The sequence below is a fragment of the Armigeres subalbatus genome, chromosome 3 (assembly GCF_024139115.2).
Source record: "Armigeres subalbatus isolate Guangzhou_Male chromosome 3, GZ_Asu_2, whole genome shotgun sequence".
NCBI classification, from domain to species: Eukaryota; Metazoa; Arthropoda; class Insecta; order Diptera; family Culicidae; genus Armigeres; species Armigeres subalbatus.
Window position 1 is genome coordinate 51,645,267 of NC_085141.1, and position 25,272 is coordinate 51,670,538.

Genomic DNA, 25,272 nt, shown 5'->3' on the forward strand with positions numbered 1-25,272 from the left:
CCTCCCTCGGTGCATTAAGGAGGATGTTGAAAAAAATCAAATAGGAAAGGTCTAAATAGCACTTTAGGTAAATAGGTTATAATTTTTCATTGATTTACGTTTTATTGGTATGCATCACAGTAAAAAAATCCTGATTAATCACCCTAGCGGCAATAGTGCCTTTCTCGTTCAAATGATATATGTTGGCCATAAATTTTGATCCCATAATCCGATCTGACCAATTTTCAATAGGAAACAATGGAAAGCATTCCCCGTCGAATGCAACTTGTTGCAAGCAAATCGGTCAACTTTCCAAAAAGTGTGTGTATAATGACTAGACATGCCCAAAGAACAAAAATATTAAATAAACTCTTTATTTCGAACAATTATGTCAAACTAATTAAAAAACTGCCTTGAAACGTTATTAAAAATAAGTTAAGGGACAAGTAAAACGATATTGAATGATTTATCAATAAAATGAGGGTGCCCATAACCGAACCAATAAAGGTGCCCACAACCGAATTTCGCAGCCTTTTTAGAACGAGAAGAAAAAAAAATTCGCGCTAAAATTTTGATGGCAATCGACATTGGGCCTCGAAATAGATTTACTGTGTAAATACGCATTAGAACTCACTTTTTGAATTAAATCTTTTTATTTATGACACTTTGAAAAAGGCCAAAAAAACTTTCGTGTTGTTTTTCTTGTATGAAAAATTTATTTGTTTCTAGTTCAAAGTAGAGATGCCCATCCGGTTTGATATTGAGCACAAAACATCATGCTATTATAGCAAACAAATGACGGTTGTCAGAATGACAGCATCTCTTATCTGTCAAAAGATACATAGGGGTGCCCACAACCGAACCTCCTCCCCTATTAATTAACAGGCAGCATTCTTCACGCAGATAAAATTATCACGTATTCACGCATTCTCTTTGTTTGCTTACATCGAGATGGTCTCGCGAGCTGACATCATATTAAACACGCAGACAGCTATCTCTTACTCTCTCTGTTTACCTCCCGTTGGACAGAACATACTCGTTGAGCTAGTACGGTACCATTCGAAATCTTGTACTGCAAATGGATGAAGACGAACGACGAACGACAACGTACGAATCGAGATGCGCAATGCCACCCCTGGCCTCATAATGCAAGATGGGTCATGTGCAGATGACGTGCAGTACAAATGGTTGCTCTGCAAACAGGAGGACGGAAACGACCATACGACTGGTGGCTTCCAATGGTCTGCATACAAGAAGATGATGGCGGGTCGGGATTGATGGAGATCATCCAGTAAAATAGCAATCATTGCGACACCGCACAACAACTGTTGTTGTAATCAACAGCAGAAACAATGTGCGACGTGGCAATTACGGATGCTACGGCGATTGCGGCTATCCAATGGGTATTCCCTATCTAAGTTATATATATATATATATATATATATATATATATATATATATATATATATATATATATATATATATATATATATATATATATATATATATATATAAGTTTTCGTAGGGATTACGAAGAAAAGGTTTTTAAAAAAACTAAACTACCAGTTACAAGGCTAACAACAGAATGAATGAATTCTCTTTATTGTTCCGTATTTATTAACTCTAGCACTTCGTTATCACTACTATTCTCCTAACATCATTATCTATGCAGCAAGTCGTTGTCGTCTTGTGCCGGGTAGGCATCCGGTTAGTTGAACTCAGAAGCGTGGGCGTGCACTTCTTATACTTATCTCTTATGCTGTGCACTGGTCCTTTGCCTTCTTGGAAAACATGTTGTCTCGTGTTCTCAACGTTCTTCCGTTGATCGGCTTATCTGCTTATGCTCTGTGAATTGAGGGTGTTGTGATGTTGCGCCTCCTATGCTACCCGTGCTGTAACTCGTTATCTGGATACATCTGGTTATTGGTGCCAAGTGGTGAAAAGGGCAATCTTATTTGTAACTGCTCCTACCCCGAGTTCGAATCGTCCCGATTCGAATGTTCTGGATTCGTAACACTCTTCTTGGTTGGTCTTGACTTGATTTCGTTGCTGTGTATATACCTTACTTGAACCATCCGGTGCTGCTTTGCTTTAACTACGATGTACGTCAACAGCACGCATCCTAGAATGATACTAATAGAGAAAATTCCTGCCAGGGCATATGTCTGGGAAACGTTATCAACTCCAAGCACTGTAAGTTGCTTCCTATTCTCTAGATTGAGTTTGTGAAGTCTCTCCAGGGAGATGACTGGTTCAAAATGTGTTTCGTCTATTTTCAAACCATTGAGGGGTACAATTAATGCGGGTGATGCGTGGTGAAATTCCAGGCTGCTAAATGTTTGATTATCGATTGTGACTGAACAGTTGCTGAAGTGGATTAAGTTTGTTCCGATGAGAGTTCTGCTGGATAGCTGGCAGTTTGTTGAAAAATTCGCTGATGTGGCATTCTTGATAATAACGAGGTTGTCGGTTAACCTCTTGATGCGGTTTTGGTTTACTGTTTCCGTAAAAACGCATTTAGCAGAAAGTCCGTTCAGTAATTTGGAAAAACATTCGTCGTTTGAAACATTGATGAGATCCTTTATGTCGCATATTGTATTTTGTTCTACGACTTGGCATGGCCCTTTGGTGAAGTACGTTGCATCTGAGTTGGTAATCGCTGTTGTCGATGGAAGCTTAATTTCCCTATCTCCTACTGGAAGTGGTTCTAGTAGCAAATTGTCAAATGGTTTAGATTCTATTTGGGGAACGAGTATAATGAAATATATTTTTGCTTGGTTGTATAATGCTCTTATTCCAAGAAATTCATAAGCCTGATCTGCGCTAAGTAAGGTTATGTTCTGTTCTTCTAACCTGTCAATAACGAATTTCAATTCTTGAGGCTCTAAAAAGTTCTTAGATATTACATTTAATCTTGCAAGTTGAATGGTTTCAAAAATATTGTCGAAGTGTGTTTTCATAATTTCCAAATGATGAGAGACTTTGAAGGCTTGTCTGAGAGCAGTAAAATTTTGATTCAATCCTTTTTTATTTAGTACTTCCTGTCGTGCGTAAATGATTTGTTTTTTTATGAGCTCCTGTTGTTCATTAACTACTGTTATAATTTTATTGATTCTATCTTGAAGCTGTCTATTTATTTCTACTTGAACATTATTTTCTCTGATAATTTTGTTGTGCGAATGCCTGAGTTCGTTAATATCTTTATTTATCTGGATTAGATCGTTTTCATCTAAGTTACCTGTAATAAGTTTGATACCTGTGCCTATGAAATTCAACAAGCCTCGTTTTCTCTCTTCTTGGGATACAAATTGTGAAATTGGTTAACAACTGTTAGGTATCTATCTTGGAGTAGGTCTGTCATGTCTTTGAAGTTAGGGAATATTTTAAGTCCGTTGATGATGTTGTGAATTTTGTCTAGTAATGGTGCGTATTTGTCTAGGTCTATTTCGTGATAAACTTTGTGATGTCCTGTTTTTATCAAGCTGTTACCGTTTTGTAACATGAGTAGTCCTGGGTTATGAGTGAGGTCGTGTATTTGTATGTCTGCGTGCGCAATGCATGAAGTGATGATTAGAATTGATAGTGAGGTGAACATTCTGAAAGAAGAGATACAAATTTTTGCTTCGATTACAATTGAGAAATAAACATCCAAAAATTACGTTGACCTTGATTGACCAGAGGGGCAAAGGAAGCTAGTTAAGTTTCCTTTTTCTTTTGATTTTTGATTTATGTATTTTAATGTTTCTATGATCAATAAAGGTTTTACGTCTATCCGATCTAACAGAAACTTTTTTAAATTTAGGTTTTCTTTTATTTTTGATACCTTGGATCCTATTGTAGACTTCTTCATTCTCGGCCATATGTGGTTCCATCTCTCTAAATTTATTTTTAGGTTCTAATGTTTTCTTTTGATGGAGTTCAAGGCGAGTTATGATTTCGTCGAAAATAGTGTTCCGATTATCTAATATTCTATCGAGATTCAAAGGCCTCTCTTCACCTTCTTTTACTCCATAGAATATTTCGATTGGTTTCAGGTTAGTTGCGGAATGTACTGTTGCATTATACATCATAGTGGAAATTTTATAAAGTTCTTTGTTTGACAAATCTTCATATTTATGTTTAATGCAACGGTAGATTTCGCTAAGGGTTGAATGGAATCTTTCGACAATTCCATTCACTTCGCTATGATCGCTTGGTGTGAAATACGTTTCTACGTCTAATCTTTGTAGAATACCACGTATTTCGACGGATTTAAACGCTACTTCGTTGTCGCAAACGATCATTTTCGGCGTTCCATAAGTAGATATAAGTTTTATTAAACCACGTTTGACGTCGGGAATTGAACGAGATTTAATAGGTACTAATATTGCATATCGCGATAACTTGTCGACAGCGGACAGAAAAAGGTTTGGTTGGGAGATAAAAATGTCTATGTGAAGAATATCTAATGGTTTCTTAGGAATTGGGGTGAAATCTAGTTTGATTTTGTAGGGTTTTCTTTCATATTTATTCTCTAGGCAAGGGTTACAAGGATTTATATAGGATGAAACTTTAGACCTCATTTTCGGGAAATAATACTTTTGACCTATAACGTTGTGATTTTCTTCGATTCCTCAGTGTGCTCGGTTATGGGTTTCTTCGATGATGTTGTTTTGTTCCTCCAACGTTTTTAGATCCTGTAATAATTTCTGAGTAATTTTTACCTTGAACTGAGGATTCCTTCCAAAGTAATTCCTGTAAGCAATCTGAAGCGTATTAATAACATTTTCTGGACACATAATGCAATTAATCCGGGTAGGGTGCATGAAATTTTTGAAAATATGTATGGCATGTGGAATACTAAAATGGATTTTGCTTATTGTTCGTCTAAAAACTTTAGGGAAAATTTCTTCGTAAACTTCTTTATCTTCGTTATCAATTTTCAAAATAATTTGATTCCTGAAATAGTTTAAGGGTATCTCAGTCATCGGAATATATTGTCCGTCATCAGTATCGGCTGAATGCATAGTATCATTATCGGAAGAGCTTTCATTGTCGGCATCGTCAATGACATTGATGTCATGGACTATTCGTGACAAACCATCTGCTACTACATTCTGCTTTCCTGGTCTGTATTTCATTTCATAGTCAAACTCTTCAAGTCTTAGTTTGTATCTTATTAGTTTACTATGAGGGTCTTTCAGATTCAGAGCATATGTAAGTGGCTTATGATCTGTGTAGAGAATGAATTTGCGACCAAAGAGATATGGACGAAAATATTTGCAAGCCCAATCAATTGCAAGTAGCTCTTTTTCGATTGTAGAGTAATTTTCTTCACTTACAGTCAATGTACGAGATGCAAAGGCTATTGGTCTATCTGAGCCAATTGGGCCTTGTGATAAGACAGCTCCTACTGCATATTTTGATGCATCTGTAGTCAGGATAAACTGTTTCTCGTAATCAGGGTAAATGAGAATGTTACTGCTGAGTAGAATATTTTGCATTTTTCGAATGCAGCAATAAACTCTTTTGTATGTTGTAGTTTCTCATTTTTCCTTAACTGTTGTGTAAGTGGTTTCGCTATTTTTGCAAAATCACGAATAAATTTTCTGTAGTACCCTAGAACTCCTAAGAATGCTCTAAGTTCTTTTCATTTTAGGTAGGGACCAATTTTTATGGCATCAATTTTGTCAGGATTTGGCTTTATTCCTTCTGGAGTAACTACATGACCTAAAAGGATACTTCTTTTTAAGAAATTCGCTTTTATCCAGCTGAATCTTCATGTTGTAATTCCGAAGTGTTTTGAAAATTTTTGCTAAGTTTTCCGTATGTTCTTGAAGGCTAGTGGAGAATACGATGATATCGTCCATGTATACTAAGCATCTAACTCCAATGTGCTCTCTTAAAATGTTATCCATGACACGCTGAAATGTCGATGGAGCATTCTTCAGACCAAATGGCATTCGAACAAATTCGTAATGTCCATTTTCTACGCTAAAAGCAGTTTTTTCAATGTCTTTTTCGTCAACTTCAATCTGGTGAAATCTAGATGCTAAATCTAACGCTGTAAAATACATGCTGCGACCAAGTTTGTCTAGTATGTCTGTTATGTTTGGGATTGGGTAACGGTCATCTACAGTTTTCTCATTGAGTTTTCTGTAATCGATAACAAGTCTCCATTTCCGCTTGCCAGACGCATCTAGTTTCTTTGGTACAATCCAGATGGGAGAAGACCAAGGGCTAATTGAATGGCGAATTATACCTTGATCTAACATCTTATTAATCTGTTTTTGTACTTCTTCTTTATGGCAATGAGGATATCTATAAGATTTGGTGTAAACCGGAAGATCATCCTTTGTTTTAATTTTATGTTTCACGGCATTTGTGAAACTTAAGTTTTCTCCTTCGATGTAGAAAACGTCTTGATAATTGGAAATCAATTGTAGAAGCTTAGATTTTTCTTCTTTATTCAAATGATCCAATCGTAGTTGATCGAAGAGTAGTCTCTCTGATTTAAATTGAGGAGGTGTACATGCTTCGAAGTTCATCAAGTCAGCGTTCAGTAATTCTGAAACGTTTGTATCAATCGTTTCATCTGAAAGGTTACTAACTACGACTTGAGTAGTGTAGTTTGAAACAGAGTACAATCCGGAGTGTATCAATACATTTGGATGTACTTCAAAATCATTTTCTAAAAAAAAAATCTCCGTCTTCCAAATGAGTTGAGAGGTTGATAGCTTTCGTTTCATTTGCATTTAGTTGAAGTTTAGTGGCTTGTGGGTATTTCCTAAACATTTGCATTGTGGTGGTAGGAAACCTAAGCACGTTTTTTGAAGTAATTATGTCTGCATTTAATTTTTGTAATGATTGATAACCAATCAAACCATCGAAGTATGGGTGAAAATCAAAAACATAGAAAGTTAACTTTTCAGTGTTTGGAATTTTCAAAAACGGATTGAATTCAACAAATTGGTTGATTATGTGAGATCCATGAACGTTGCGTACTGCAGTAGGGGAAGTGAATCTGCATTTATCCAAATTAACATGTTTAGGACTAATGTAATTTTTATTTGATCCTGTATCAATTAAAATTTCAGTTGTCCTTTACTAGTGTTGATCCTAATGAAGGGAATGCAATTGCTTACGTCCCGATAGATTCCTCCGTGCGCTGATGAAAATTTAAATCGTCAGCGACCGCTTGTTCACTATTGCTGCTATCATTGTTTTCTGATATTTCTGTTGTCGGTTGCTTGGAAGAAGATGCTTCCAGGTAATCGGCTTTTGCATCTTGGTAGGAGAACTGTGGATAGTCCTCTGAATAATAATAGTATGGATCATAATGGTATAAACCGTAAGGGTCAATGAAGTTTTGTATGGCGTTCTCATTCATATGGTAATTGATATTGGGGCGAGAATTTCTATTCATATAATTTATGTGTCTGCTTTTTAGAGAATGATCAACTTCCATTGGTACTGGTTTCGGAAAAGGGGGTCTTTGGAAATTGTTAACTTGTTGGAATGAATGAGGTGGTCTTTGTGCAAAAGGATTTGGTTGGAATTGATTCATTTGAAATGGATTAGGCAACGGGGGTCTTTGTAGAGGTTGATTTTGTTGAAATACATTTCTATTTGTTATTTGATTTGAATGTGGAAGGGGTTGGAAAGCAAATCTTTGTGGAAGGGCTTGGAAAGTTGAAATCTGATTATTTCAAGGATTAAATTGTTTTGGTGGAATATTCGGTGGAGTGTTTTGCACTGGTTTAGAAGAAAATTTTGAGTAATTGAAGTTTTGTTCCTCAGTACATAATCTGAGAGCTTCTTTGAGACTATTGGGAGTACGCGCTCTGATCAAAGATCCTAAAGCAGAGATGCATCCTGAACAGAACATGAGCCAAGAGCGCGCCTTTGTGTTCTAAATTTTGAACTCTGAACACAGTTCAGTGAGCACTTGGTTGGTACGCAAGCAAAACGATCATGATAACTAAGTTTCCTTAGATTTAGATCTATGCAAAAACATACGAGCATGCTTGATTTCTATCCGTTAGATGCCCACGTGTTCCATTACTAACCGAAAAATGAGTAGCATGCCGTCGCTTGAGTTTGTTTTCCTAGGATACAAGTTGCTAAGTTAGGTCAGTGCTCTTGAACAGTGTGCAGTGTTCAGAACTTTTTGAACACGAACACGCGTTCTCGTGTTCAGATGCATCTCTGTCCTAACTAAAGGCTCTTTTAAACCTGCTAAAAATACCTTAAGTCCCATTTGCTGATAAAAATCAATTTTAGCTGTTCTCACGGCGGGATTTGCCTCTGTTATATTTAAATTGTTGACTAACAAAGACAAAATGTGAGAAACTCTAGTGTAAAAATCATCTATGTTTCCTAATTGGGTCAATTTAAAGAGATCTCTTGTCAAAGAGACTTCATCTCGTCTATCACTGTAGTGCGTGATGAGGTTATTCTTAATTTCGTCCCAACTAAGATCAGTGCCGTATAATTCTAATACATTATCAGCATCGCCTATGACTTTAGAGCGGATTGCTTGAATCCAAACTCTATAAATACTAGTGCCTTGTGCTTCTTGAAGGACAGGCATCAAATTTTCAATGGCTCTGATAAATTAATTTAATTTTATGGGATTTCCATCAAAGCAAGGGAGATCCCTAATCGATTGCGGTGTTTGCAACGATTTTAAAATACATTCGGTTCTGCTAGGAGCAATACCTTGATTGGAATTATGTTGGGCTGCTAGTTGAGCTGCTTGAGCTACCTGCTCTGCTTGAGCAGCTTGAATTTGGAGTTGAGCGAGCTCTGCATCGCGGTTTGAAAGGTGTTGCGCGAGCTCGTTAATTTGTCTTTGAAGATCATCAATGGGTTGATCTTGAATGTTTCGAGCTGCGTCAAAACGATCCATTTTGTTTAAAGTAGTGTAAAATATATTGGTAAGAAAAGAGAGAAAATAATATAAATTGGATAGAAAGGTTCTCTTTTAGGCAGATATATCTTTACAGAAAAAAAAAATCACTTTTTTCTTTCACTTGAGCACTAGGTCATCAAAAAAAAATTCTTAAGTTTTCACTGTTCTACAAGCACTTGTAAACTATTTCTTACATTTTACTTCTAGTGTGAGGGGTAAGAGCAAATAATAGAAAAAAACTTACATATAGATCAAGCCGTTCTCGATGATCCGTCGATTCCGTCTAGATATGTAGTTCGACTCGGGATCCTGGTCTCGATTTTCCTTCGTTTTCCGTGGATTCCAGGATGCTATTCGGTCCTTGCGTGACTGCTACTGCGGATGCGCCTGCGACTCCTCCGATATACCTTCGTGGATTTGAAGCACAACACTTTCACTGTCACTGCACTACTTTCACATCCGATCCGACTGCGCCAGTTTTCGTAGGGATTACGAAGAAAAGGTTTTTAAAAAAACTAAACTACCAGTTACAAGGCTAACAACAGAATGAATGAATTCTCTTTATTGTTCCGTATTTATTAACTCTAGCACTTCGTTATCACTACTATTCTCCTAACATCATTATCTATGCAGCAAGTCGTTGTCGTCTTGTGCCGGGTAGGCATCCGGTTAGTTGAACTCAGAAGCGTGGGCGTGCACTTCTTATACTTATCTCTTATGCTGTGCACTGGTCCTTTGCCTTCTTGGAAAACATGTTGTCTCGTGTTCTCAACGTTCTTCCGTTGATCGGCTTATCTGCTTATGCTCTGTGAATTGAGGGTGTTGTGATGTTGCGCCTCCTATGCTACCCGTGCTGTAACTCGTTATCTGGATACATCTGGTTATTGGTGCCAAGTGGTGAAAAGGGCAATCTTATTTGTAACTTATATATATATATATATATATATATATATATATATATCATCCCCATAGTTGACTCTGGAGCAGTCAACCGGATGCTGGCCGCACTAACGGAGAAGCTGATCGACCGAAAATCGGTAACCATCGGAGTGAATTTCAATCCTTGGGAATGGGGAAGCAAACTGACTGACGGCAGTTTGTACAGTTTGCTGGAGGCGCTTAGACAGTTAGTACAGTTTGCTGGAGGCGCTTAGAAAACTAGAAATAAGACTGGGCAACGAAGATACCGTAGCACAGTGGTTATCAACCTTTGTCTTGAAAGGTACCATTTCGTTTTTTGTATTCATTGTGGTCCCCTCTATTATAATAAGCGTAACACATAAGATTGTCTTAAACGGATGCTTTCGAACCTATTGAAAAAAGACTTTTGAGCAATTTGAAATGACATTTCTGAACCTTTTCAAAGTTGGGAGGTTCGAAGTCACGTGAAAGGGGTCTTTCGAGCCTCTTAACAGAAGGCATTGATCATCTAGAAATGAAGTGGGTCCCGTAGCGTAGTTGGCTACATGTTCGCCTTACAAGCGAATGGTCATGGGTTCGATTCCCAGCCCCTCCAAAAAATTCTCGCCAATCGCCGGATGCTCAGCCCATGCGGTAGCATATTGGGAGATGCGCTTTATCGTCACGGCTGCCTGATGACGACTGACAACTTGTTATTCTCGGAGGCATTCCTCCAACGTACCCGGACGAATGGCAACCGAACAATGCAACGATCATATTGGATACACGACATGGATAAACGGACATAACGGACTAACGATGAGATGGACTGGCAACGACAACAATGAGCAGCAGAATTCCACAGTAGATCTCAGCACAGTAGCGGTTAAGTAACACAGAGTGCCTAACAAATGAAGAATGAGAAAAAAAAACCTAAAAATGACGTTGCTGAGCCGTTTGAAAGTAGGCTTCAAAGCTTCTTGAAAGAATTTCGAGCCACTCGGAAGAAAATTTACTAGCCATTTGAAAGGGGGCTTACGAGCCTCTTTATGGTGGGCTTCCGAGTCTCTTGAAATGGAGCTTCCAACCCTCTTGAAAAGGGAACTTCCGAGACTCCTGGAACTGGGCTTCCAATTATCTTGAAAATAGGCTTTCCAGCCACTTGGGGGGTCTGGCTGAAACAATTCCGAGCCCCTCGAAAGGGGGCTTCCGAGTCTTTTGAAAAGGGACTAATTGAAAAAAGAATTCCGAGCCCCTTGAAAGAAGGTTTTCAAGCCTCTTGGAAGGAGGCTTTCGAACGGCGTAGAAGAAGGCTTCCAAGAGTTTTTTTTAATTGAAAAGCCTTTATGCCTAAAGGCTTCTGAACCTTCAAATTTAAAATTTTAGTTAAGTATATTCTTAACATATTTCATAATTTTGTTTCGATCAAGTAGATTGCGTTTGAAGATTTTTTTGATCTTTTGTCCCACAGTCCCACTGTGTTGGTCCACCACATGATTCGATATGTTTTGATTTACTGATTTCTATGCCAATGAAAATCGACTTTTCGAATTTCAAAAACGGGTAGTGCTTAAAAGTTTCATCTCCTCGAAAAAAGTCCCTTTGCAAAATTTTAGCTCAATCGGACTTCGTTAAGGGTTTGACGGTCAAACTTTGACTGTTTTGAAACACAAAAATTTCTCATTTTCTAAGTTCCAAAAATATTTGAAGTCTCTAAAAGCCATTTTTTCAAAAAAAATAATTTCGAGGTAACACCAGTTCTCGACGTTTCATGCATTTTTAAGACATTTGGCATAAAAAAACGATTTCGATTTTTTCCGTAGCCACCTCCCCCCCCTTGGGAAATTTTCGTGTTTCAAAACCGACCCGATGACAATAGACATAGACCGCTGTCGTCATTGAAACGCAGTATGAAAAAAAATATAGCCCAGGACATCCTGGCTACGATTTGGCGATGGGCTAAACAATAGGATGTCAGTAGCCTGTTCAAAACAGTCAAACTTTGACCGCTTTGGTCAAACCCTGAACGAAGTCCGATTGAGTTAAAATTTGGCATACGAACTTTTTTTTCGAGGAGATCAAACTTTTGAGCACTACCCGTTTTTGAAATTCGATGGTCAAATTTTTCCCATACATTCCATTGGCACCCTACATGCAAATTATGTTCAATACAAAGTCTTGGAATATAAATTTATACATTTATTAAAAGTTTACCAATAAGTTTTTATTGGAATTGTAATACGTCCACCATTACGCATTTTCGTGGGGTCAGCGAAGGTACCCCAGGTTGAGAACCGCTGCCGTAGTACATTTCGCAGGAAATCCATCATCGACGTTACGTTCTGTAGTTCGTCACTGGTGAGAAAACATGAACTGGAGAGTTTGAGAGGATTACACCCATTATAGCGAAGATGGGAGACGAAGGACTTTGATAAGGATCTTTTTATCGAAGCACTTCAAGCAGTCGGCGGCTCTTCAAAACTTGACGCAGATGAGCTGACGGAAACGCTAGCGAGGGCTTGCGATGTGACGATGCTGAGGAAATTGGAGCCAATGAATAGCCGACGCACGTCCAAATTACGGGTGGAACGAAGGCAACCTTCGTGCTGCGTGTCTCAGAACCAAAAGAGGCTTTCCGGGGGCGAGGTCTGAAGCAATCAGAGAGGAGTGTAAGATAGTTCTGCGTGCTAGAGCGGCTTTCAAACGGGAGATTAAAATCAGCAAGTCCAACTGCTTCAAGGAGTTTTACCGATAAGCTGACACTGATTCCTGGGACAACGCTTATCGGATCGTAACATCGGAGATTAGGGGTCCAACGACGCCGGCGGAAATATGTCCGACCAAGCTAAAGATTATCGTGGACGATCTTCTCCCTTTTCTAAAGTCTCCAAAGACGAACTGTCGAACAGTGGCGAAAGATTTAAAGATTCCGGATTTGTTCAGGATTGTACTGCAAAAGTGTAAAGTAGATGGTTACTTTCCGGAAGATCCAGACCTGGTACTACTGTCGAAACCAGGGAAACTGCAGGAGAAACCAGCATCGTATAGGCCCATATGCCTGCTGGATACACTGGGGACGCTTCTGGATTAAGGATTATCCTCAACAGGCTGAAGCAGTTCGCGGAGGAAAAAAAACAGCTTGTCGGAAAAGCAGTTCGGATTTCGAAAAAGGCAGATCGACTGTGGATGCAATCAGTCAAGTCATTAAAGTTGAAGAGAGGTTGTCCAAGCGAAGAGGTGCGACAATCGGTTATGTTTTTTTTTATCTATTGCGTTTGTTTAACAGGCTCAGGCGTGTATAACACTTAACGGAGCCGAGACTTCATGATATTTACAATCGATATCATCTTATTATCAACAGTTAGTAAAGGGAAAGGGTATAGACCAAGATACTCGTGGCGACTCAAGGTTAGATTGCGTAATTTCAGGACGGACTAGGTTGGGATTTAGGTTTGAGGTATTACAGCTGCTCATCCGGGTATTTGACGTCATTAACGGTATGGCGTAGCGTCGGGCTCGAGTTGTGGTTCGTCAGGGAGCATCTTCCGGATGGCCATAGCTTCGTATTACACAGAACAATGAGACAAAAACAAAACAAAAACGAGAAAGAAAAAAAAGGGGGGAATTAGACTTTTATGTCAGACGAGCAAAGAAAGGCATAGATGGCCTGCATATAAACCACATCGCGATCCCCCAAAACACCTCTTACTTCCCTGTAGGGTTGTTTACCTCGGGCCACAAGGGTATCCATTAGTTGCTCTCTGGAGGCGTCGTTTTCCGAGCAATACCAAACTACGTGATCGATGTCATCGTAACCGGCTCCACACCTACATAGGTTGCTATCGACCAGGTTTATTCTATAGAGGTGTGCGTTTAGTGAATAGTGATTGGACATAAGTCTCGACATCGTGCGAATGAAGCCTCGGCTTAAGTCCTCACCTCTGAACCACGCTCGCGCAGAAACTTTGGGAACTATGGAAAACAGCCACCGTCCAAGTTCATTGTGTGACCAAATCATTTGCCAATTTTGAAGAGTACTCTGACGGACTAATGGAAAAAACTCGTTGTTCGAGATTTGTCTATCATAAACTTCACCTTCCTGTGCGCCCACCTTTGCTAGCGAGTCCGCCTTCTCATTGCCATAGATTAGGCAATGGGATGGGACCCATACAAAGGTAATCTTGAATGATCTTTCGACCAAATCACGCATCTGCTCTCTTACAGTTGTAAGAAAGTAAGATGCGTGCTTAACAGGTTTCATCGACCGGAGTGCCTCGATAGAACTAAGACTATCCGAGAAGATGAAATAATGGTCTACGGGCTGATCGGAAATTATCCCCAAAGCGAAATTAATTGCTGCCAGCTCAGCAACATAAACCGAACACGGTTCTTGAAGTTTTCGGAAGGTGGTTGAATTTACATTGAAAACACCGAAGCCAGTGGATCCGTTGATGCGAGAACCATCAGTGAAGTATCTGTTATTGCAATTGACATGTTCATATTTTTCAGAAAAAATGGAAGGGATAGATATTTGTCGAAGATGATCTGGTATTCCTTGAATAGCATGTTTCATGGACAGATCGTATACAATTGAGGAACTGTCGTTGGTGAAGTGAACTCGAGGTGGATTATAACACGGAAGACAAAGATCTGAAGAAATGTAGTTGAGATAGACTCTAAGGAATCTTGAACGACAAGTCAGTTCAAGCATTTTATCGAAGTTATCTAAGACAAGTGTGATACTTGTTCCACATTTGATCAGTATTCTAAGTGAGAGCTCCCAGTAACGGTGCTTTATAGGAGTGACTCCAGCAAGCACCTCCAGGCTCATATTATGCGTTGAATGCATACAGCCAAGAGCAATACGCAAACAACGATATTGAATTCGTTCCAATTTGATTAGGTGGCACTCAGCTGCTGAGAGGAAGCAGAAAGAGCCATACTCTAAAACAGAGAGAATAGTCGTTTTATATAGTTTGATGAGGTCTTCCGGGTGAGCGCCCCACCAAGTTCCGGAGATAGAACGGAGAAAATGGCATTTATCTAACAAATAATCAATATGTGTTTTCCAGGTACACTTGGAATCAAACCAGACCCCAAGGTATTTAGAAAATAAAGATTGGTTTATGTCATCTTTCAACAGCTTTAGTTTCAGTTGAGCTGGGTACCGCTTCTTAGTAAACACTACCAATTGAGTTTTTTGCGGAGAGAACTCGATCCCTAAATGTCTGGCCCAAACAGTCAGGTTATTTAGGGAATTTTGCAATGGTCTTTGCAGGACTTTTACACATGAACCTCTTAGGGAGATCACGGCATCATCTGCAAGTTGTCTAAGCGTGCATTGTCCTTCCAAACAATTGTCAATATCTTTAATATAGAAATTGTAAAGCAAGGGACTTAAACATGAACCTTGGGGAAGTCCCATGTAGCTATTTCTGGAAGTTGTCAGAGTGCCGAGAGTAAAGTTCATGTGTTTTACTGACAACAAATTGTACAAGAAATTATTTAAAATAACGGGTAATCCACTACTGTGCAGATTTTCTGACAGTACTTCTATGGAAACAGAATCAAAAGCGCCCTTAATATCCAAAAAAACTGAAGCCAGTTGCTCCTTGTGCGCATAGGCCAGCTGTATATCTGAAGAGAGCAACGCTAGACAATCATTTGTTCCTTTACCTTTTCGAAAACCGAATTGAGTATTTGACAGTAATGCATTTTGCTCGACCCAATGGTCAATTCTTGAAAGGATCATTTTCTCCAATAATTTCCTCATGCACGATAGCATGGCAATCGGTCGGTATGAATTGTGATCAGACACTGGTTTCTCAGGCTTTTGAATAGCTATTACTTTGACCTGTCGCCATTCTGGTGATACGATGTTGTACTCCATGAAACAGTTGTACAGGTCAAGTAATCGTCTTTTCGCGATATCTGGGAGGTTTTTTAGAAGATTGAATTTGATATTATCGCATCCCGGAGAAGAATTGTTTGATGAAAGAAGAGACATAGATAGTTCCAGCATTGAGAATGGTCCACCCAAAGAACCGGGATCAATCGTAGATTCTCGAAATAGCGGTTCTGCTGGTACGGAATCTGGACAGACCTTTTTTGCGAAGTTGAATATCCATCGATTGAAGTATTCTTCACTCTCGTTGGTGGAAATGCGGTTCCGCATGTTGCGGGCCGTTTTCCAAAGTGTTGTCATTGAGGTTTCTCGTGATAGTCCCTCGACAAAACGTCGCCAGTAGCTACGTTTTTTAGCCTTGAGAAGATTTTTGAGCTTTCTTTCAAGCCTCAAATACTCTTCGAAAAGCTCAGACCTTCCGTGTTTACGAAAAGCCTTAAAGGCATCAGATTTCTCAGAATACAACTTAGTACATTCATCATCCCATCCAGGAGTGGCTGGTCGTCTTATGACAGATGTACTTGGAACGCGTCGTTTCTGAGCTTCTAGTGCGCTTTTATGAATCAATTCGGTAAGGAATCGATACTCATCCAGTGGAGGAAGAATATCAGTTGATTCAATACCAATGTTTACCGCCGATGCAAATTTTTGCCAGTCAATGTTTTTCGTGAGGTCGAAAGGAACATTAACTGGCACTGATCGTTGATAGCCGCTTTTGATTGTGGTGACTATCGGCATGTGGTCACTACCATGGGGATCTTGGATTACCTTCCACGTGCAATCTAATGATAGTGAATTAGAGCATAAAGACAGATCTATTCGACTTTCCTGACCTTGAGGTCCTATCCGAGTTACTTCGCCTGTGTTCAAAATATTCAAGTTGAAATCGTCGCACAAATCATAGAAAATAGGCGCTCTGCTATCGTCTCTAGTTTCGCCCCATGCAATACCATGTGCATTCATATCACCCAGTATTAAAACTGGGGATGATAAAAGAGAGACTGCGCTCCAAAGATGCCGACGATTAAGTGAGGCATTTGGGGAATATACACTGAAGCTATGCAAAGGTCTTTATTCTTTACATTTACTTGGCAAGCGACGATTTCTAAACCATTAACAGTCGGAATAGAATTCTGTAGAAAGTGTGACATTTTTGATTCCCAAAAGAACGCCACCATAATGATCATTCCGATCTTGGCGAATAATGTTAAAATCGTGGAGGTTTATTTCATCTTCAGAAGAAAGCCATGTTTCACAGAGTGCAAATATATCGCAATCGGAGTTGCGAATTAAAAACTTAAACACGTCCAATTTATGTTTCAGACTATGACAGTTCCACTGCAGCACAGTGATTGTATCTTGTATGGCCGTATTATCCATCGAAAGATACAAGTCCTGCAAGAATAGGCCATGAAACAGTCAATTGCTTCAGATAACTTTCAACTGTTGGAATAAAGAGGTCAATGATTGGCCTCAATGAATTCGGAATATTGAATAAGTTCCTTAAAGGATATCAATCCTCGCTTGGACGAGATTCTTTTCTTAGAAGTGCGAGTAGCAGTTTTCTGCTCAGAGATATTCCTTGACAGATGTTTCTTTGTAACATAAGTTTTAGGCAATGGCGGGAATGTCTTACTGCAACATGGGTCAAAAGGAGCAGTATAGACAGGTTGCTTCGGAATTTTAAATAATCCCCCATTACCATCAGATTTCGGCAAGCTTCTAGGGATAATTTTTGTTTTCTTACGGCGCAATCCCGGGGAAGAGAGTTTCTTCCTCTTTTCGGGTACGTGTACCTCCGCAGAATCATCTATATCGGCTACGTCAGAGTCCGATTCGTCTATGGAAATGACATCATAAAAATCACTTACTTGAACGGCAGCTGAAATAGCAGCTGTTGCGTTGGCAGTTGCGGATGTGTCTTGCGACTTCACCATTTCTGCATACGACTGCTTAGAGCGCTGTACTAATGAACGCTTAACTTTTTGGGTGCGCTTTTTGTACACCGGACATTCTTGCAAACCATGGGGAGGGTCCATGCCACAATAAGCGCACTTTGTAACTTGTTGTTGGCAGGACTCCTCCCTATGCTTTTCAAAACATTTGCCACTCGGCAGTGTGCCCCAACTGTTTGCAGTTGGTACAATTGAAAACTCTGGGTACAAAAAGACGCACCGGAAACAACATATTTTCGATATCTACATATTTTGGGAGTATCGAACCGGCAAACGTTACCCGGAGCGAACCTGACTTCGAATATACTTTTTTTCCATCTACCATGGCTGCTGAATGCAATTCCTTGCAGTCCAGAATGTCCACGGTAGATTGCAGGGCATTCTTTAAACGGCCTTTTCCTGCAAGTACATCCTTGCAAGTCAGGCTCGCTGCGTTAATTACGCCTTCAACCTCGACCTGCCGCGAGGGCACATAAACCAAATATTCCACATTATAGTTCTGGTCTTTTGCGATAGCATTTGCATCCTGGTATGTAGGTGCGGTTACACGTAGTTTGTTCCGATTGATCTGATGAAAATCAGTTTTCGGAAAACGACGCGTCAAATCATGTTTGATTCCTAGGAAATCAATACTTTTCGCTTTCTGCCGACAGTAAACAATCCACGGCCCAGGAGAAGATGCTTGGTAGAAACGCGTGCGGACAACGCTATCTTTTGGAGGCGTTTCGCCTCCGTTTTCTACGTCCATCAAACTCTGATTGAATCAATAATAAATGTAAAAAAAAAAAAATGTGAAAGATAGAGTGAAAAAACTTAAAACTAAACTAATTCAATACTTTAGTGTAAGACAAAACCAAGAAAAAAATATAAGAGAAAAAAAAATTCAGCGCAAAAAAAAAATTGAAAAAAAAACGATCACCCTGTTTTTGTCGCACTCTAAGTCAGCCGACAGTAACTGGCGGGAGACAAACAACAGTTCAACCACTGCTGTGTGGTGAGCACAAAAGGGATGATGAAATAATAGCAAACTGATTTGGGTATACTTATACACGGCCCCGTTCAGTAGGTAGCCGTCGTTGTCGATGTTGTCGATCCTCTTCTCGATGGATAGATGGATGATTTCGGATGGTGGTTAATCACTGATTTACCACTATATTTAATGCACGCACAACCAGGGTAGAAATATTTCACAGTCAATGCACTGAAAAACATGGATCTCAGTATAATCTGCAGTCGCCTTCTTCGCCGCCGTGGTGAGTGCGACTGGGTGCAGCCGAAAAATCATTTCCAACACCGACCTTTTAATTTCGCATTCAGCCACTCACAAGTCACTCTGACATGCTGCTCAGTTCGCTCCTTACCATATGACTGTGAGTGGCCCATTTAAACACGTGGTGAATTTTTTCAATTTGCTGGGTGAATGTGTACATTTTGCTGTGGTAGATTTCATCTTCGCGGCGCAGTGGGTGATGTGAGTTCTGTTGTTTACTTTTCTGCCTCTCCGGGAATGTGAGGTTGATTTCAAAGCAGGAAGAAAATAAAAACATGATATAAAAAAACATCACCTTCATCCAGTGCTGCCGAAAATTTTCAACCCTGCGCACAACCCTTGTCGCACGTGCAGCTTCTTCGCGATCGCGAATCGCCTACGGCAACCACTATATATCCGCAGTGGGATAGCGCGGGATATAAAAAAACTCACTGATTTGAGAAAAAAACTCACTGGGAATAAAGTAATTGCCTGCGATGAGACACGGTCCTTCACAACCGGCTGCTTCGAGCGATCGGCAAAGAATGACAATCGGTTATGTGCGGTAGTAAAGATTGACGTGAAAAACGCGTTTAACAGTGCCAGCTGGGAGCCGTAGACCATTGCCGCAACGCCGCACGAAATGCGGGTCCCTGCCTTCCTGTTAAGGATCGTTAGGAGCTTCTTTCAGAACTGGATTATGGTTTACGATACGAATTCGGGGCCAAGTCTATCAGGGTTACGACGGGTGTTCCACACTCGGCCCAACGCTGTGGAATGTGATGCACAACGGGGTGCTAACGTAAATATTTACGGTTTTGCGAGTGATGTCGTCCTAACGATAGCCGGTGAGTCACTGGAAGAGGCGGAGACAACCGACGCAGTTGAAACCTGAATGAAAGGAGACAAGCTGCAGCTAGCTCAACACAAAACAAAAGTTATGCTGTTGACTATTCCTGCAAAAAGGCGACTAAAATTATCCGTGCGCTAGCAAGGGTCATGTTATACTTCGGTGGTCCGAAAGGCGTATTTTGGAGGCCGTATCTTCCGCGATACTGAGCTACGGGGTTCCAGCCTGAAGAGCTGCGCTCAATACGAAACGTAACCGCAAGAAGTTGAACAGCGTGTTTCGTCGAATGACCATCCGAGTCTCTAGTGCGTATAGAACCATTTTGTCGAAGGCAGTTTGCATTATCGCCGGGATGATTCCAATCTGCATAACCGTAGCAGAGGATATCGAAGGCTACCAAAGGAGAGGAACCAGTAATGCGAGGAAGACGGTACGACTGGTCTCACGTTTTTAGCAGGTCGTCGAGCTGATTTTAATCCTATATAGCACTATGGGTCTCCAAGACTTCTGTAAAAAGTTTGTTTTTGGAGTGTGATGATAGCCTTTCTGTACAACTTTGTTTTAAAAGAAAGGCAAATCATAGCGCTACTAAATAGTGATCTAAAACGTTAATTATTCGTTATTATTAGGGCATGTCTATGATAGAGAACGTCAATGGAAAAATTGTGACATTTTTTGGCTTTTTCAACACTGAAATCTAAAAATTGCGAGCAAGTTGCAGAAAGCGGCAATTTAATATTTTGCCTAATTTTGGAAATATGACGCGCTAAGTGCATTATACCAATTCCTTCGAACAGCATGATGATAAATACTGGGTAGCACTAAAACTGCAAAATGAAGTATACAATATTTTTCCAGACTGCAGACAGTGCTGCGGAATGTTGTTTTATTAAATAAAATTAAAATTATTATAATTAAAAAAAAAAAAAAAATTACACTTCAGCTTTGAAATACATCCATTTTTCCAAATTCCAGGACTTCTGATGCTGATTGGACTGATAATGTTCATCTCCATTCTCAAAGCGGAAATCGGATACAAATTACGTCCCCGGTCATCTCTGCAAGCACCGCTCTTCACATTTCGCTACGGCCAAAGTTTTCTTCTATACGTGTTTGGTTTTATCATCACGGAGCTGTCCGGAATATTTAACGTTCTAATCTATTCAAACCTGCACCAAGCACAGCTCAATCGATCGCAAATCTATCCCACCTACCAAAACCTGAGCGCCAACTACTACAGTATGACTCCTACGATGGATTCGGCAAAGCCTTTATCAAATTCGGTCGATTACGGAATGTCCAACGGGGCACGACCGCGATTCTACATCGAGAATATCGATGACTGCGCCGTACATCGATACCATCGCGATCGTAAAAATTTGGTGAAAAGCTTGAACGAACTCTACACGGAACCGGCGCCCGAAATGAGGAGTACTGCCACCGCAACTTCACCACCTGCGGCGGTGGACATCTCTGCAACTTCCCAAATTGAAATAGCCGTCGATTCGGGTAAGCTCACAAGAAGTATTTCTACCACGACCGACATTTTGTTGATGGATGATCCGAAGAGTGAGAACGATAAGAGTGAGGAGAACTTGAAGAACATATGTGGCATATCCAAGCAGTATCTGACAAGAGAACTTTCCAAGGAGAAATTGTTCAACGAGTTCTGCAAAAAGGTGGGACCGAGACCGAAGCCAAAGAACATCTACTACATAGAAGACAATGCAAAGGATCGTGATGATTCTCAGAACGTATTCGTCATTGAGGGGAACAACAGCGATGATGACAAATTCAAGCGTAGAAGGAGCAATTCGATGATGGTTGGAGCAGGGAGCGTAGATGCATTGGAGAGACGCCAGAGGATAAGGTCGGATAATTCGTTGGACCAGATGTACGTTGGGGAAGGATTGCACGATGGGTACCCAAGGTTAAACTACGACATGAGACAGACATTACCGAGGAATTTTATGAAGAAACATCATTCAACGGCACAGCATACAATTGTTGATGACCGAGGCGGTTTCAATAGTTTGGATGATTTGGTAGATCACAACGGCTCGTGGAATCGCAGAATCTCCGCCAGTGGCATTCTGGAACCTGTGAAGTATAACATATTTAATAACAGGTGGACAGGTTTGCGGTCATTCGGTGCTACTAATTCTACATCATTGCATTAGTTTTTAAAAAGTACCTAATTTAACTACCACTTAGTAGTCATCTGATAACACTGGACGACAAAATCAGAAAAAATATATTCGCGATGCTCATGTGTTGCAATTGTAATTCTCGACCTCTAAAATCGACTGGAGATTGTTTGGTCACAAATTAGGAAGGGGATTTGCTTTAACGGCGTTGAAGTCACTTACATGTTTACATGATTGTAAGCTCAGATAACTTAAAATACTAAATTATTACGATAATCTAAACTATTACGATATCTGAATGTCCCCATGAGTGTTTTTCAGACAAAAATTGGGCTCCCAGGGGAAACGATAGGTAGGGATATTGAAAACTGTTCAGCAGCATATAAGCATAAAAATATATGGAGACGCATGGTACATTTGTGCGATGATTTATCTTGTGACTAAACTTTTCATGCAAATTTGATCTCATCCGTTTTATTAAATAAATGAACAAGTGTGCAAGCATTTGTATGAAACTTGTATTATGGGAAACCTGAATCAGTTATAAGGTTATTATACAGAATTTTAAATCTTGCTTATAAACAGATATCCTATATACTCTGTACGTTTGTACAATTATTTTAGTATTTATTATAAATCATGTCCAGATCACTACAAATTGCATATTGGGAACTAACATGTTTTTGGTTAACATGTCGCCTACTGCGATCAAGAAATCATTAGAATCATGATTTCAAACAGCAGGTTCCCAGGCGTCTTATTCCGGAATTTTCTCAATCAAACAGAAACGCCAGTAACCAGTCGATTTTAGAGGTCGGGAACTAGAAATGCTACACATGAGCACCGCGAATACAAATTTGCTGTCGACCAGCGTAATCGAGATGATTCTTATATCAAAAGCATTAGATGCGACCATCTGCCGCTAATAATAAAGTAGGGGCAGTAGGGGCAATATGAACATACGGGGCAATATGAGCCACCCTCATTTTGAGCTTATTGACATGTTTTATCATAAAAAAGTTATATGATTTTCAAGAGGATGCTCCACATATGCATCAACGTGAAAACCGCATTAAAATTCAATTCAAACATGAAAATATACTTGAAAATGTAAATTTTCACTGCATAGGCAAAATTATTATAAGATTTCAAGTTTATAAATAAGGTTTTGACACAAAACTGATTAAAATACAGGTCAAAAATACACCACAATCAAAAGATATATTAAAATTGAATATTGTGCACACATGTTTATATTGATACAAATCTGAATTTATCATAAAACTTTTTTTTCCCAAAACCAGTCTCTATGGGGCAATATGGGCATATCTGCATAGAACAAGATATCTGGCCTTAAAATGCGAATAAGTTCAAATTTCAGTATTCAAATACAAGAATATTATCATATATGTAAGATTCATTACGGAAAAATTACAATAGCGCATTACTGCGTTAGAAACAGAAAAAATGACCATTGACCAATTGAAATGTGGCTGTTCAAACGGTGAAAAGTGGCAAATCAGTTCAGTCCGCTGTTGTGCAGTTTTTTTCATTTTATTTGGTGTGGAATACTCACAACTGTTGTAGGAATATCATATTCTTCTATATTACGATACTTTTTTCGCCTAAATTAAGGTTTTGGAAGGGTGGCCCATACTGCCCCAAATGGTGGCTCATATTGCCCCGTATAGTCGGGAACACACATTGAAATCAATACATTTTCAAAAGTGCATTTCAACAATTTCCAAGCGCATTTTTCGTCATCCATCGACGTCATATGAAAGGTTACATTCTCTAGTATAAGCCAACTACATTTGAACGATGCTTTTATGAGCTTTTCAGCGCTTTTCGGAACGATTTCCTCAGGTGGCCCATATTGCCCCGATCACCCCTACTTGCTATTCGCTGATTGTCGGATACCTGACTAGTGCTAAAAAATCATACTTTCCCGAGCATTATGATGAAACCAAGTTTTGGCCCGTGCAATTTTTTTTTCTTTTGTTTTTTTTTTGTCGAAAATTTTAAGTTTTATGAAGCAATAATAATATTTCATAAAAATATTATGATTTGTAGGGCCACATGGCCATATGGACACGAATGGTCGCAAGCCTGATTTTTTTTTTAAATTTCAATTGCAGACGTTTGTCTTAATTTGTAGGTGGAATTCATCGCAGAATAACCTGGACACTTCCTCGCCATACCATCATGGATCGAAATGGCCGAAGATTATCCCCAAATCAACTAACGATTTCACGACATTGCAGCAACAATATCTACATCATCCACAATCGCCATCTTACGTGGAGTACAGCGTCAAATCTCCCGCTACCCAAGGTCATCACAGTATAGGAGATTTGAGTTCGTACCAACCACAACAGCCGCCGGCTCAATATGCAACAATTCAACATTCTATCGTTCCACCCCCATTCAATTATATGACACCAGCAACGGCTCCTCCGGCGGTATTTTCGGGAAAATTTTCTCCCATTTTTGATTTGGATAAAATTGAACGAGAACGACGAAAATCGCATTCGCAGTTGTTTCTTAATCAGGCACAATACGATTATGTGAATGGAACAGCTGTTTAAACTTTTTTGATATCTATTTCATGCATATCTTTGTACTGCCACTGCTGTTCCGACTCCCGTGATGCGTCGTATTAAAGTTTTTATACATCCAAAGGAAAGTTAACAAACAAGTGTTATTTAACCTTAAGGCGCAAGTCCTAGTTTGCATATCAATTATTAACAAGGTATGTGAGATATTTAACGTTGAACAGTGCCATAACAATAACATAACAGTCGTCGAAAGCGTCAATACGTGTGTTGTGATTTCCGTAAGTAATGTTGTGTTTAGGTGGAATTAAATAAAAAAACGGAAGCTAAAAAACGCATCTTATTAATTTATTTATCGAGAATTTCACTACCTTCGGATTTTGTAACTTCTATACTAGAGCTACGAGTTAATAATCTTCTTCGTGGCTTTGTGTTTTTGATGAAATTAGCATTCCAATTTTGTGACCGAGAAGAGGATAGGTCACTTAAAGCATGTCGCACGCACAAAAATGTATGAGTAAGAACCCTAAAATTCTATTCAAACCAACTCAACAGGAAACCAAAAGAAAAACAATGAAGTTTCGTCTAACTTTAAAAAAAGTGAATTGTTAAAACTGTGTATATGTAATGGGATTCGCCTTTACAGTCTCAGTTGCTGTTCAAACAATGATGCCCGAGTTTCCCCAGAAGAAGGCTGCCAAACACAACCGAAACGTCGGGCCTTTAAAACATTATTGTTTGCTTGTCATAAGACGAGTTTGTACAGTCCCATTTAATTCCACCACTTAATTGTACCTTGGCAGATACGTATTTCGACCTCAACAGTAAGGTCGTCTTCA

At 39.5% G+C, this 25,272-nt stretch overlaps 1 protein-coding gene across 1 annotated transcript in view; it reads left to right on the plus strand.

Annotated features, from left to right (window-relative positions):
- LOC134227705 (uncharacterized) overlaps positions 1 to 24,748 on the plus strand; it is a 96,180-nt gene extending 71,432 nt beyond the window's left edge. The window contains exons 5-6 of the mRNA XM_062709357.1: positions 20,707 to 21,838; positions 24,037 to 24,748. Coding sequence (XP_062565341.1) covers positions 20,707 to 21,838; positions 24,037 to 24,466 — 1,562 coding nt within the window. The 3' untranslated portion in view covers positions 24,467 to 24,748. The remainder of the gene's footprint in view (positions 1 to 20,706; positions 21,839 to 24,036) is intronic.
- The last annotated feature ends 524 nt before the right edge of the window (positions 24,749 to 25,272 follow it).